General features: G+C 42.4%; 1 protein-coding gene across 1 annotated transcript in view; it reads left to right on the forward strand.

Moving 5' to 3' along the window:
* Efcab3 (EF-hand calcium binding domain 3) overlaps positions 1 to 12,073 on the forward strand; it is a 419,664-nt gene that overhangs the window by 366,086 nt on the left and 41,505 nt on the right. Inside the window, exons 168-173 of the mRNA XM_076543522.1 lie at positions 1,330 to 1,383; positions 2,071 to 2,175; positions 2,837 to 2,890; positions 3,907 to 4,011; positions 4,668 to 4,721; positions 6,761 to 6,865. Of these exons, the coding sequence (XP_076399637.1) occupies positions 1,330 to 1,383; positions 2,071 to 2,175; positions 2,837 to 2,890; positions 3,907 to 4,011; positions 4,668 to 4,721; positions 6,761 to 6,865 (477 nt within the window). The remainder of the gene's footprint in view (positions 1 to 1,329; positions 1,384 to 2,070; positions 2,176 to 2,836; positions 2,891 to 3,906; positions 4,012 to 4,667; positions 4,722 to 6,760; positions 6,866 to 12,073) is intronic.

The following is a 12,073-nucleotide window of genomic DNA, read 5'->3' on the forward strand; positions in this document are numbered from 1 at the left end:
CCCATCTAAATTCTTACTGCATGTACCTAAGGCTGCCCATGCCCTGAGTCTGCAATCTCCCCCATCTGAATTCTTGTTGCATGCACCTAAGGCTGCCCATGCCCTGAGTCTGCAATCTCCCCCATCTGAATTCTTGTTGCATGCACCTAAGGCTGCCCATGCCCTGAGTCTGCAATCTCCCCCATCTGAATTCTTGTTGCATGCACCTAAGACTGCCCATTCCCTGTGTCTGCAGTCTCCCCCATCTGAATTCTTACTGCATGTACCTAAGACTACCATGCCCTGTGTCTGCAATCTCCCCCATCTGAATTCTAGCCACATGCACCTAAAGCTGCCCATTTGCTGCATCTGCCACCTCTCCCACCTGCCTCCTCATTGTTCTCTCAAGGAACCATTCTCAATAACTGCCTCCTCCTTCCCTCCCTTACGCCCTCCCTTCTCTGCTTCCCTGCCTTCCTCCTTCCCTTTGATACTGCTGTGATCAGGATGGTCTCTTCTGCATGCTAAGCAAGCCCTCTTAACACCCTGCAGCTTTCTTAGCACTTTGGTTCTGTGAAAGTAGCAAAGAGAGGCAAATGGCCTGGACTGGAGACTACATCAGACATGTGCCAGACACCGAGGGTCCAGAGGCTTGGAGCTCTCTGGGGACAGATAGAACCCATAAGGATACATTGTACTGGTGGATATTATCTGTCCCAATTTTACTTCACCTTCGCTTATGGAGTTAATTTAGCAAGTAATTTAAAATGTTTGTTTTTATTACTGCTCAAATTGACACTTTTTTTTTTAGAGAGACTCATTATATACCTCAGACTGGCCTTGAGCTCACTATGTAGCCCAAGTTGGCCTCAAATTGTAATCCTCCTGTCTCAGCTTCTCAAATGCTGAGAGGAGGCATAAACTATTGTGCCTGGCTGGTAACTATTTTTAATATTATCCTTTTATATGGTCTGCCATGTTGGGGTAAACATCTAGCTATGCCTCATGGGCAGAGAAAAGGGTTGGAAAGACAGAGGCTAGAGTGCAATGCCAAAAGAAAGCAAGAAGAAAGCCAAAGAGAAGAATGTGTTGGTAACACGCCTTACCAGTTGCCATGTGTTCCAACTAAGTCTTAGACTCAGCACATTGAGCACAATCCTTCTGCTGTTAGTTAAGGATGAAACAAATTTCTAGGTTAGTCATATAAAAATACATTATAAAATTATAGACTTTCATGGCTAGAGATGTCACTTAATGATAGTTGCTTGCCTCACTTGTACAAGGCAGAGAGAGAGAGAATATATTACAGAGATTCTCATCCTTCTCCTTGTGTTTCTCCATGTCTTACAGAAGATGGAACAGTCTATAAGAAGAGATTACTGGACAGTGTGGCGTCAATCAAAGGTGAGAATCCGGAGAACAGGACCTGCAATTCCTGTTCTTTGCAATTACATTGTTTCAAGGCCTCACTGATTAGAATCTTGCTATTCCATGATGCTGCTAGTTTGCTGATTCTGAATATGTCCTCAGAACTCACCTAGGGCTTACAGGCTTACAGGGTAACATTCCTCTTTTAGCTTACTGTAGCTGAGGAAGGTGTTGTTGGTACTGTGTGTGTCACTGTAGCAGATTTGAGGTTATCTTTGTCACAGTGTATCTTCATCTGTGATCACTTCAACTGGAAGTTGCATCTCAGTGAGGGGGCTTTCCTCTTCCCAACTCCAACAGTGACTGATCTAGGTTGTAAAACAGCCAATAGTTCTCTGTCCCCCCTGGGACTGGATCTGTGGTCTTTAATATCTATAGTCTTTTTTAAGGATTTAATGTTTAAATTATGTGTCTTGTATGTGGGTATATGCACGTTGTGTGCAGGAGCCCATGGAGTCTAGAAGAGAGTCACCTCCCCTGGGGCTGGAGTGACTGTGAGCTGAATAATGTGTGCGCTAGGAACCAACCTGCAGGCTTCTGGGGGAGCGGAAAGTGCTCTGAACCCCTGAGCCGTCTCTCTGAACCCACTCTCCATATCCCCAAAGCTGTCATCTCCCACCTTGGGAATTCCTTGCGTTTACTTCCATCTCCATGTCTCTTAAGGGAAAAAAGTCCAAGTCTGTCATGTACCACTCGTTTTGAAGAATGCAGAATTTGAACTTGAGAAGGAAGACTTTGATGATCTCATGAAACATCTGCCTGTCGATGGTGAGTATTTCAGATACCACAGAAGAAAGTCGGGGCTTCTGTATAAGTTCTTAGAAGAGTTTAAAAAACAAAAAAAAAAGTCAGTCTCGTAGGAAAGCTTATGAAACATTTCACCATGTCCGCATAGTCTGTGCAGCCAGTTAACGAATGCACTTCACCCATATTTCTTCCTCTGTCTCTTCCTTCTCATATTTACAAGTTTCTGCTATTTTGTCTTCTACTGTAGCCTGTGTGCTTCGAACACCTAGCAATTCTCCTGAGTGCTGGGATTATTGGCATAAGCTTATAGACCTACTTTTAATGAAATAGTTCATAAATGATTTGATGAGATCAATTTAGCTGGACAGGAATGTCAAGAGGCAAACCCAGTGTAATCCATTAGGAAGAAAATAAGAGAGGAGCTGCTGCCCAGGGTCTTCCCAGAGGGAGAGAAGGACAGTAGCTCTCAGAATGCTATTCAGTGATAGGAGATGTCCTTAAAATTCCAGCTTCACCTATCCGTTTCTTCTCGAGCTAAAAGAGTTTATAATAATAAAAATCATGAAAGATGGCTGAATCCCAGCTCTTTACATCTTACCTTTTTTTTTTTTTTTTTTTTTTTTTTTTGGTGACTTTTCCAAATCTAACCGGGTCTCTGTGCCTGGATTGTCTTTTCTTACAGAAAATAAACTGGTTGATTTAAGTGTGTTAATGGATGAAGCAAAAACTTTTACTGGTAAGTAGTGATAGTTAAAAGGCATTCATTATTAACTAAGGCCTTAATATTTTGTTAAAAAAAAATATTGTCTTCAAACATTAATTTTCTTTTGAGGTGACTACTGACATGGTAAATTAACTCTCCTACAAAATTAAGAGTTGAATATTTGTTCTACAATCTTATATTTGATTTAGGCTTTGTTTGTATAGGATGTGCGTGCGTGCGTACGTGTGTGTTGGAATTGGGGAGGCACTACTGGGGATTGGACATGCTGTCAAAACAGACAAAGCATAAATCAGTACTATTCAGTCTCACGGTGGGGTTTGATCTGTATCTGGAATGTGAGCTTTCCCTTTATTAAAGTATAAATTCTCGTTCTATAACAAATGATATATTCACATGTCCCTGAATTTAGGTAGCTTAACAATTTCCCTTGAAATTTCCCCCCTCTGGGGCTGGAGAGATGGCCCAAAGGTTAAGAGCACTGACTGCTCTTCCAGAGGTCCTGAGTTCAATTCCCAGCAACCACATGGTGGCTCACAACCATCTGTAATAAGATCTGGTGCCCTCTTCTGTGTACATAATAAATAAATAAATCTTTTTTTAAAAAAAGAAATTTCCCTCCTATAATATGCTACATAGGTAATTTAAATAATTTTTCCATGATCTAAAACCCCATGCTTGGGACATAGCTCAGTCCAGAGAGCACTTGCAGGAGGAACTGAGTATTAATCCCAGAACCCACAGAAAAAGCTGGGCATAAACTTGTAATCCAAGTGCTAGGGATACAGAGCAGGGAAATCCCTGGAGTTCACTGACAGTCAGCATTGCCTACTCAGCAAGCCCCACTTTCCAGTGAGAGACCCTGCCTCAAAAAAAAAAAAGGACACCTCCTGAGGCTCAAAGGCTGACCTCTCACCTCTACATGCACATGTGCACAGAAGCGCTTGCACAGCCATATACACAATAAGCAAACAAAATCATTTACCCCTTGCTCAAATTCTTACCTGTTAAAAATCTGCATCTTCCTAAAGGGAGGAAAGTTGAGGTTGAAGATCTGAAAAATGTGCTGAGAAGAGTGGGACTGGTGCTCCCCGACAAAACATACAAGGATCTGCAGAAAAGCCTGGCCGTTTACGGTGAGTACTGAAGTCAGTCCTTCAGACTTGCATTCAGGGGCATGCTTCGGGAATTATACATCGGCATCCAGGAAAGCCCATGAAGAAAACCCAATTCTCACTGTCGAAGAAATCTTGTTGCCTGTTCTTGAAGGTTGATAATATCTCTCACAAACCTCTACCACCAAACTTAAGTGTTCCTGCTCCCCTGAGCATACTGCCAGCTCTAAGTGATGACCGAGAAGAGGAGTGGAGGGATGGCTCAGCGATTCTGAGCACTTGTTGCTCTTGCAGAGGACCAGGGTTTGCTTCTCAGCACCCACAAAACAGTTCAAACCCATCTGTAATTCTAATTCCAGTGGATTTGACGCCCTCTTCTGGACTCTGCATGCTCCACATGCATGTAGTGCACAAAACATCCACCTACAGTTTTAAAAAAAGAGAAAAGAAAAAGGAGAAAGGGAAAATTAAGACTTTTTAATTCAGCCAAGATATGTATTTATAACTCACTTCTTCATATTTGGTTTCATTCTTACATGATGGTAAAAGTAAACTTCCAAACAAATCAGAAGGTGGTTGGAGGGGTTTTTTAAATCGTGGATGTCGTCCTGTGTCATCTGCCCTTGTCAGTCTTCCCAACCATTAACTGATATTCTGAATGCTATCTCACCTTACAGCTGGTGGGAAGATATATAAGAAGCGACTGCTAAAGTATGTGACGGATCTCAAAGGTGAGTGAGCTGCATAGTAGAAAAGCAAGTAAAAAAAATCCTTGGCCAGGTGTAGTGGCACATGACTACAATCCTTCCTCTTAGGACGCTGAGGCAGGAGGATTGTGAGTTCAAATCTTGTGTGCACTATGTAGCAAGGCCCTGTATCAGGGCAGGGGGAAGGGGGTCATGTTTAATGTTAGCTCTTAAAATGTTTCAGCTTTGCTTCCTGCCAATTTATTGATCCATCAGTATGACTTATAACTTGCTTCTCATGTTTGAATGCATGAACTTTGAGAGACATAGGTTAAGAATCATAACACTGTAGAAAACTCCTAACAGTTTTCTGGTTAGATTTGTGTAGACAGCTGTTTCAACCATCAGACATTAATTAGACTGGCCTTCTCCTCTGTTGATTTCTCATGGATCCTGGAGAGCCTGGATTGGCTTAAAGAGAATACCCTATTTCTATTTTATATACTCCATGCAAACCACTATCCTCCCATTTTGTGTGTGTGTGTTGTTTGTTTTTTCTTTTTGTTTTTGGGGGTAGGACCTTATTCTGTAGCCTGGACTGGCCTGAAATTCGTTTGTACTCCAGGCTGGATTCCAATTTGCAGCAATCCTCTTATCTCACCCAATTAAGTACTGGGGTACAAGTATAACCCACCATACCCAGCTGTTTTTTTTTTTTTAATTAGGAGACTATATTTTAAAAGTCTGAGACAGGGGGATTTCAAGTTTGAAGGCATCCTGTACAACTTAGTCACACTCTATCTCAAAAACAATTTTAAAGACATGATGGGAGTGTAACTCAGTGGTAGAGTGCTTGCCTAGTGTGTGCAAGTCCTGGATTCAATTCTCAAAGAAAAAGAAAAACTATCAGAAAATTCTCCAACTCAAGAAAAATAACTACTTGAAAAGTAAAGGCCAAGCAGGACGGGGGCTAGAGAGACAGCTCAGTGGCTAAGATCACTTACTGCTTTTATAGAGGACCCATGTTTAATTCCTAGCACTCACGTGGTGGTCACAACCATCCTTAACTCCAGTTCAAGAGGATCTGATGCCCTCTGCTGACCTCTGTGGGCACCAGACATGTACATGGTGCACATAAATATGTGTAAGCAAAATACTCATATATCTAAAATAAAGTAAATAAATCTAATTGACATGCCATTGTGGTTGAGGGAAATCCGATGGGGTCCTAACCTGAAATGAAAGCTACCATCAATGACTACTGAGAGAAAGAGGCTTAGTCTTCCTAGGAATGAGTCCCCTAACTTGTCATCCAATACCAATACCAAGTGGTCAGTCATAGATAGATAGATAGATAGATAGATAGATAGATAGATAGATAGATAGATAGACAGATAGATAGATAGATGATAGATAAATTTATATGTGCAATACTAAATGAACTCAGTAGATTGTATTTATGTATTTATTCATATATATGTAACAATAATTAAAGAATAAGTGATCATGAATTTGAGAGGGAGACTTGGGAGGAGTTGTAAGGAGAAGGAGGATAGAGGAATTTATATAACAATATTTTGCCGGGCGGGGGTGGTGCACGCCTTTATTCCCAGCACTTGGGAGGCAGAGCCAGGCAGATCTCTGTGAGTTCGAGGCCAGCCTGGGCTACCAAGTGAGTTCCAGGAAAGGCGCAAAGCTACACAGAGAAACCCTGTCTCGAAAAACCAAAAAAAAAAAAAAATTTAATTTTTTAAATATTCTTGAAGTTTGTAAAATGTCAGGCAGAGCAATGCCTGTTTGATTCCTAGCACCCACACTTTAAAAAAGGCAAAAGTCTCCTTGTCTTCCACAAATATAATCTTTCTAATAAAGACAAATACTATTAACAAGTGAATGCTTATTTCCTTCAGTTTTTTCTACTGTTAACAGATATATCTAAATCTTGGACATACATGCAGTAACAGTTTCCTTGGGCTCTAGTGTTTAGCTTCCCAGTAGGAGTGTTTGATGTATGAGCATGATCAGTGCTTTTCACCCATAAGAATCAATACTCACATTCTCATCCCATGCCCTTCTTTTCCAAGGGCCACGGGCCAAAATAAAAAAAATGGAATCTCTCTTGGAAAACCTGGGAGTTAAGATCAAAGATGAAGAACTTGAAGAACTAATGGCCCAGCTGCCATCTGATGGTGAGTATTGCAGATACTACCCTATTAGTCAGAGAAATACAGCTCTTCTCTGCACTCCGATTCTCTGTCTCTGCTCCTGTTCCTCCTCTTGGAATTACAGTGTCTTGTAGCTTAGGGGTTTTAACCTTACTGTGCCATGCATCTGTTTCTACATCTGCTACAACAGTATTCTTCTAAGTAAATTTTTGAAGCACAAGATTACAAAGAAACAAGTCATATTAAAATATGGTTTATCAAAACATTCATGTTACAAATGGTTAATACTTTTTAAAGCCCTTAAGTTCTTCTAGCAGGTCCAATTGTTGTCACTTTAAAATAGAGATGGGCATAAGCAACATTTCAACATATTTGCAACAATAACACTGACATGAACCTTGGGTGATTTATATTAGTGACAAAGTTACAGATTCTGCTGTCTATGGTTTGCTGTCTGAAGAATCTGTAAAAAAAAAAAAATGCTAAGTTTCAGTTAGTGGTTAGTGAAAATAAGTGTATATTTTTTCCCACTCAAGCTCAAGAAATCCCTGAATTTTATCAATATATGAACACCAGGTTAAGAACCCCCAATAGTCATCCTGATCTCCTGTTCCTGACTTCTCTGTAAGCAGTACTCTAACAAAACAATAATGGAGACTATATGAAGCAAGTTAAACAAGGATATAACTCTATAGGCGGAATTTTCCTCTTGTAGCAGCCACTTCCAAATTACCACATAGAGGCTTAATATTACTTATAAATGCTCAGCCAATAGCTCAAGCTTATGTTTTGCCATGTGGCCTTTTCTCAGTACAGCGTGCCCATCTTGCTCTCTTTCTGTCTGCTGGCATCTCTCCTGACTCAACCCTCCTTCTTCCCATCATTCTCAGTTTGGCTTTCCTGCCTAACTTCCTGCCTGGCTACTACTGGCCTGTCAGCTTTTTATTAACTACTGAGAGTAATACATATTCACAGTGCACAGAAGGATTACTCCACAGCATAATTCAGTGGCTGGAGAGATGGTTCAGCAGTTAATACAGACTGTTCTTGCAGAAGACCCCAGTTTGATTCCCAGCACCCATGTAGGGCAGCTCACGACTGTCGGTAATTCCAAATCCAGGGGCATCAAACACCTCTGGTGTCCACAGACACCTGCTCATGTGCGCATTCCCACACAGAGACACAGCACACACAATCAAAACATATATGCGCGTGCAGACCCATATGCAATGAGGTGAGAATCGGCCTTGTTTCTCTGAAATGATGGAGATGAGAGCAAGGGCTCTGAGCTGGAGAATGGCACTGTTGATTAGGAAGAATTATATATGGACCAAAACATATTGCTGTGCCATCGTTCTGTAAACATTGAACATGGTGTCCTGATGCCACTGAAGCACATGCTGTGGGAGAAAAGAGCATGAAATGCCAACTCCAGCTTCTCTCCAGCATGAAGGCCTTTATACCTCTCCCTCTGGCTTGTTACTTATGCAGTAACCACTCACCACTGCCATCTTCCTTCTTTAGATTCCGTGCTTAATATCACATAACATTACAAAGTCTCAGAACTCCTACCAAACATACTTGACAAAAACCAAGCCATCTCCTTACTCTGTACTTACTCTTGAATAACTCAAGAGGGCTGGAGAATCATAAAACCAGGCTAATAGAATTCACTTCAGATTAACAGTCACAGGTTTCCACGACAGTCCCGAACACTTGCAAGGAAGTCTCTGCTACATTTTCCAAGGACTGTTGTCTTACTCTCGGAGATAATTTCACACCTTCTCTACTCAATTTCTAGTACCTTCTCACCTTAACTTTTAGATGATGACCTCACTTCAGATTTCATAAAGAAAACAGATGCAATTAGACAAGAAGGTCCTTCTTTCCTTCCCTCCTTTTTAGGAGCCATCTGCACCCAGGGCCATATGCCCTACCTTTTGTCCTGCTCTAAAGGGACAAGAACCACTTCTACAAAGAGTCAGCTTCTTCACTTGGGCATGGACCCTGGTGCTTCTTGCTGTCTTAGAGACCTGGCTCCTATAGGGCTCCCCTCTTATCGCCCATGATATCCTCCCCTGTATCATGAGTGTCTTCCTCACTATGCTTTCTCTCTGCATGTTGCCATTGATACTGATATGCTAGTCCATCACACTTGTCTCCTGTTACATCCTGTCCTTAGTTCTTCTTGACAGCAGACTACTCAAAAAGTCATACACTCCTATAGTACCAGCACTTGAGAGGTGGAGGCAGAAGTCCAAGGTAATCTTTAATGACATACTGAGTCTGAGGCCAGGCTGTCTCTGCTTCCTCATCTTCTACTCCTTAACACTCCAACTAGGTTTTCATCCCCAGCATCACATTTACCCAACTCTCAACAAGATCATCAGTGAGCTATCTTTGCTCAGGTTCATGGTCAAGTCTGTTCTCACCTCACTTGGCATCTTTACAACACTTGCCACATGTGGCCACCCCTTTCTGAAAACTTTTTTCCAGACTTGAGAGGTCCTGTTCTCACATGATGTTCTTATCCACTCACTATCTTTGTCTCCATTTCCCTTTCTTTTTTTTTTTTTATTATTATTATTATTATTATTATTATTATTATTATTATTATTTTACAACACCATTCAGTTCAACATAATAGCCACAGAATCCCCTGTTCTCCCCCTCTCGCCCACCCCTCCCCCCAGCCCACCCCCCATTCCCACCTCCTCCAGATCAAGGTCTCCCCCGAGGACCGGGGTTGACCTGGTAGACTCAGTCCAGGCAGGTCCATTCCCCCCTCCCAGACCGAGCCAAGTGTCCCTGCATACGTCCCAGGATTCAAACAGCCAACTCATGCAACGAGCCCAGGACCTGGCACCAATGCACAGCTGCCTCCCAAACAGATCAAGCCAACTGACTGTCTCACCCGTTCAGGTGGCCTGATCCAGTTGGGGGCCCCTCAGCCTTTGGTTCATAGATCCTGTGCTTCCATTCATTTGGTTATTTGTCCCGGTGCTTTATCCAACCTTGGCTTCAACAATTCTCGCTCATATAAATCCTCTTCTTACTCACTAATTAGACTCCCAGTGCTCCACCAGGGGCCCAGCCGTGGATGTCTGCCTTCAGATTCCTCAGTCCTTGGATGGGGTTTATGGCACCACTATTTGGGTGTCTGGCCATCCCATCACCAGAGTAGGTCAGTTCCTGCCGTCTCGCGACCATTGCCAGCAGTCTTTTGAGGGGGTATCTTTGTGGATCTCCGTGGGCCTCCCTAGCTCTCTGCTTCCTCCCCTTCTCACCTTCTCATGTGGTCTTCATTTACCATGGTCTCCTATTCCATTTCCCTTTCTAACTCTTCCTCTCATACAAGATCTCCAAATCACACAGTGCCGGGGCTGGATCCATGAGTGCCTTTTTCATCTACACCCTCCTAGGTGATTACATCCAGTGCCATTGGGTCATATGCTATCTCCAATCTGATTAAGTACATGTATTTCTCTAGGTTAGTCTGAGTCAGGAATAGTATATAAAAATTATCCATTTGATGATTCCATTTAGATTTCTGGAAGACATTACCGATTCAATAAAATTATTAGTTAATTCTTCCAGCCTTGATCCTTCCTCATCACCCTGATGATTGGAGAGTGTGGAAGATGAGACATCACTCCTCTGTTCTCCCTTTCTTCAACCCACATTCAAATCTATCTCTACCTGACAAACATGTTCTAAATCCATCATTTTTTGTTTGTTTGTTTTGTTTTGTTTTGAGACAGGGTTTCTCTGTGTAGCTTTGCGCCTGTCCTGGATCTTACTCTGTAGCCCAGGCTGGCCTCTGCTGGGATTAAAGGCGTGCATCATCGCCGCCGCCGCCGCCGCCACCGCCACCACCACCACCTGGCCTAAATCCATCCTTTTTATCATTGTCTCCATTGCTGCTCTCCTGGCCTTACCCACCATCATCTCTTTCCTTATCCAGTGAAATAATCTATCTAGTCTCCATTTTTCCAAGTTCCTTATTCTGCACACACCAGCCAGAGTAACCATTTGAAAGCTGAAATCAAATCAAGTTATTCCTTGTCTTCAAGACCTACAATGCTTTTACACTGCAACCAGAATAAAATCCAAGCTTCTTTGTAGCCTGCAAGGCTCTGTATGATTGGAGCCTGTGGGAGCCAGGATGATCCAAGGCTTTCAAAGAGGCCTGATTGAAGGACAAAGGGAATGTTAGTCCTATACTCTTGCCCAGGAGCAGACTTAACAAAGTCTAAGCTGGAGCTAGAGCCAGTGCCTCAAGGAAATTAAGGTTTCAGTTCTTGTGTGTAGACGGATTTTTCTTCTGGCTGCCAGTGCACAAATAATGAAATGCAGACTTATTATTAATTATGAAAGCTTAGCCTTAGCTTAGGCTTTTTCCCCAACTAGCTCTTATAACTTAAATCAGCCTGTTTCTATTCATCTACATTCTGCCAAGTGGCATTACCTTTCTCTGTACTGCCCAGTCTGCTTCCTCCACCTCTGGCTGGTGACTCTGCCTTTCTTCTTCCCAGAGTCTTCTCTGTCCCCAGAAGTTCCACCTAACCTCTTCCTGCCTACCTATTGGCCATTCAGCTCTTATTACACTAATTATAGCACAACATCTTCACAGAGTATATAAATATCCCACAAAGCCTGGAAACTAGACTTTTCTCCCTTTGAAGGGCTGTATTTACCAGTCCCAGGGCTGCTGTGTGCTCGGCCTATGTGCACCTGAGATATACTGTGTTCCCTTTGTTTACACATTTGATTAGCTTCCTGATGACTTCCTTCCAGTTTTCCCCTTCAAACAGTGTACAAGAGGCTGTACTTCTTAATAAACTTGGTGGCATGAGTCATCAGCTCATACCTACCTCCCTATCCTAGCTTTCTGTCTTCTTTGTTTTCCCATCTCCAGTACTTCCCCTCAACATCTCACTGTTTGGGACCCTTATTCCTGTGGGTTTGAGTCAGGACCTTTCATATGTTCCTTTCTTCTCGTGTCACATTCATTCCCATCATAGTACAACTGTACATCATAACCTTCTTTTGGAATAGTCTCCCTCCAGTTCTTCACATGGCTAACCCTTCTCATCATTCAGTCCAAAGCCCAACTGACTCTCCTCAGAGAGGCCTTTCCTGCCTCCTTGTCTAAAGCATTCCTATCCTCTATTACTTTTTATTACAGGGTCCTCTTTCATTTTTGGTAGTGAAAAATTATCCCTTTGTGTG

Source organism: Peromyscus maniculatus, chromosome 8, assembly GCF_049852395.1.
Source record: "Peromyscus maniculatus bairdii isolate BWxNUB_F1_BW_parent chromosome 8, HU_Pman_BW_mat_3.1, whole genome shotgun sequence".
In the NCBI taxonomy this organism is placed as follows: domain Eukaryota; kingdom Metazoa; phylum Chordata; class Mammalia; order Rodentia; family Cricetidae; genus Peromyscus; species Peromyscus maniculatus.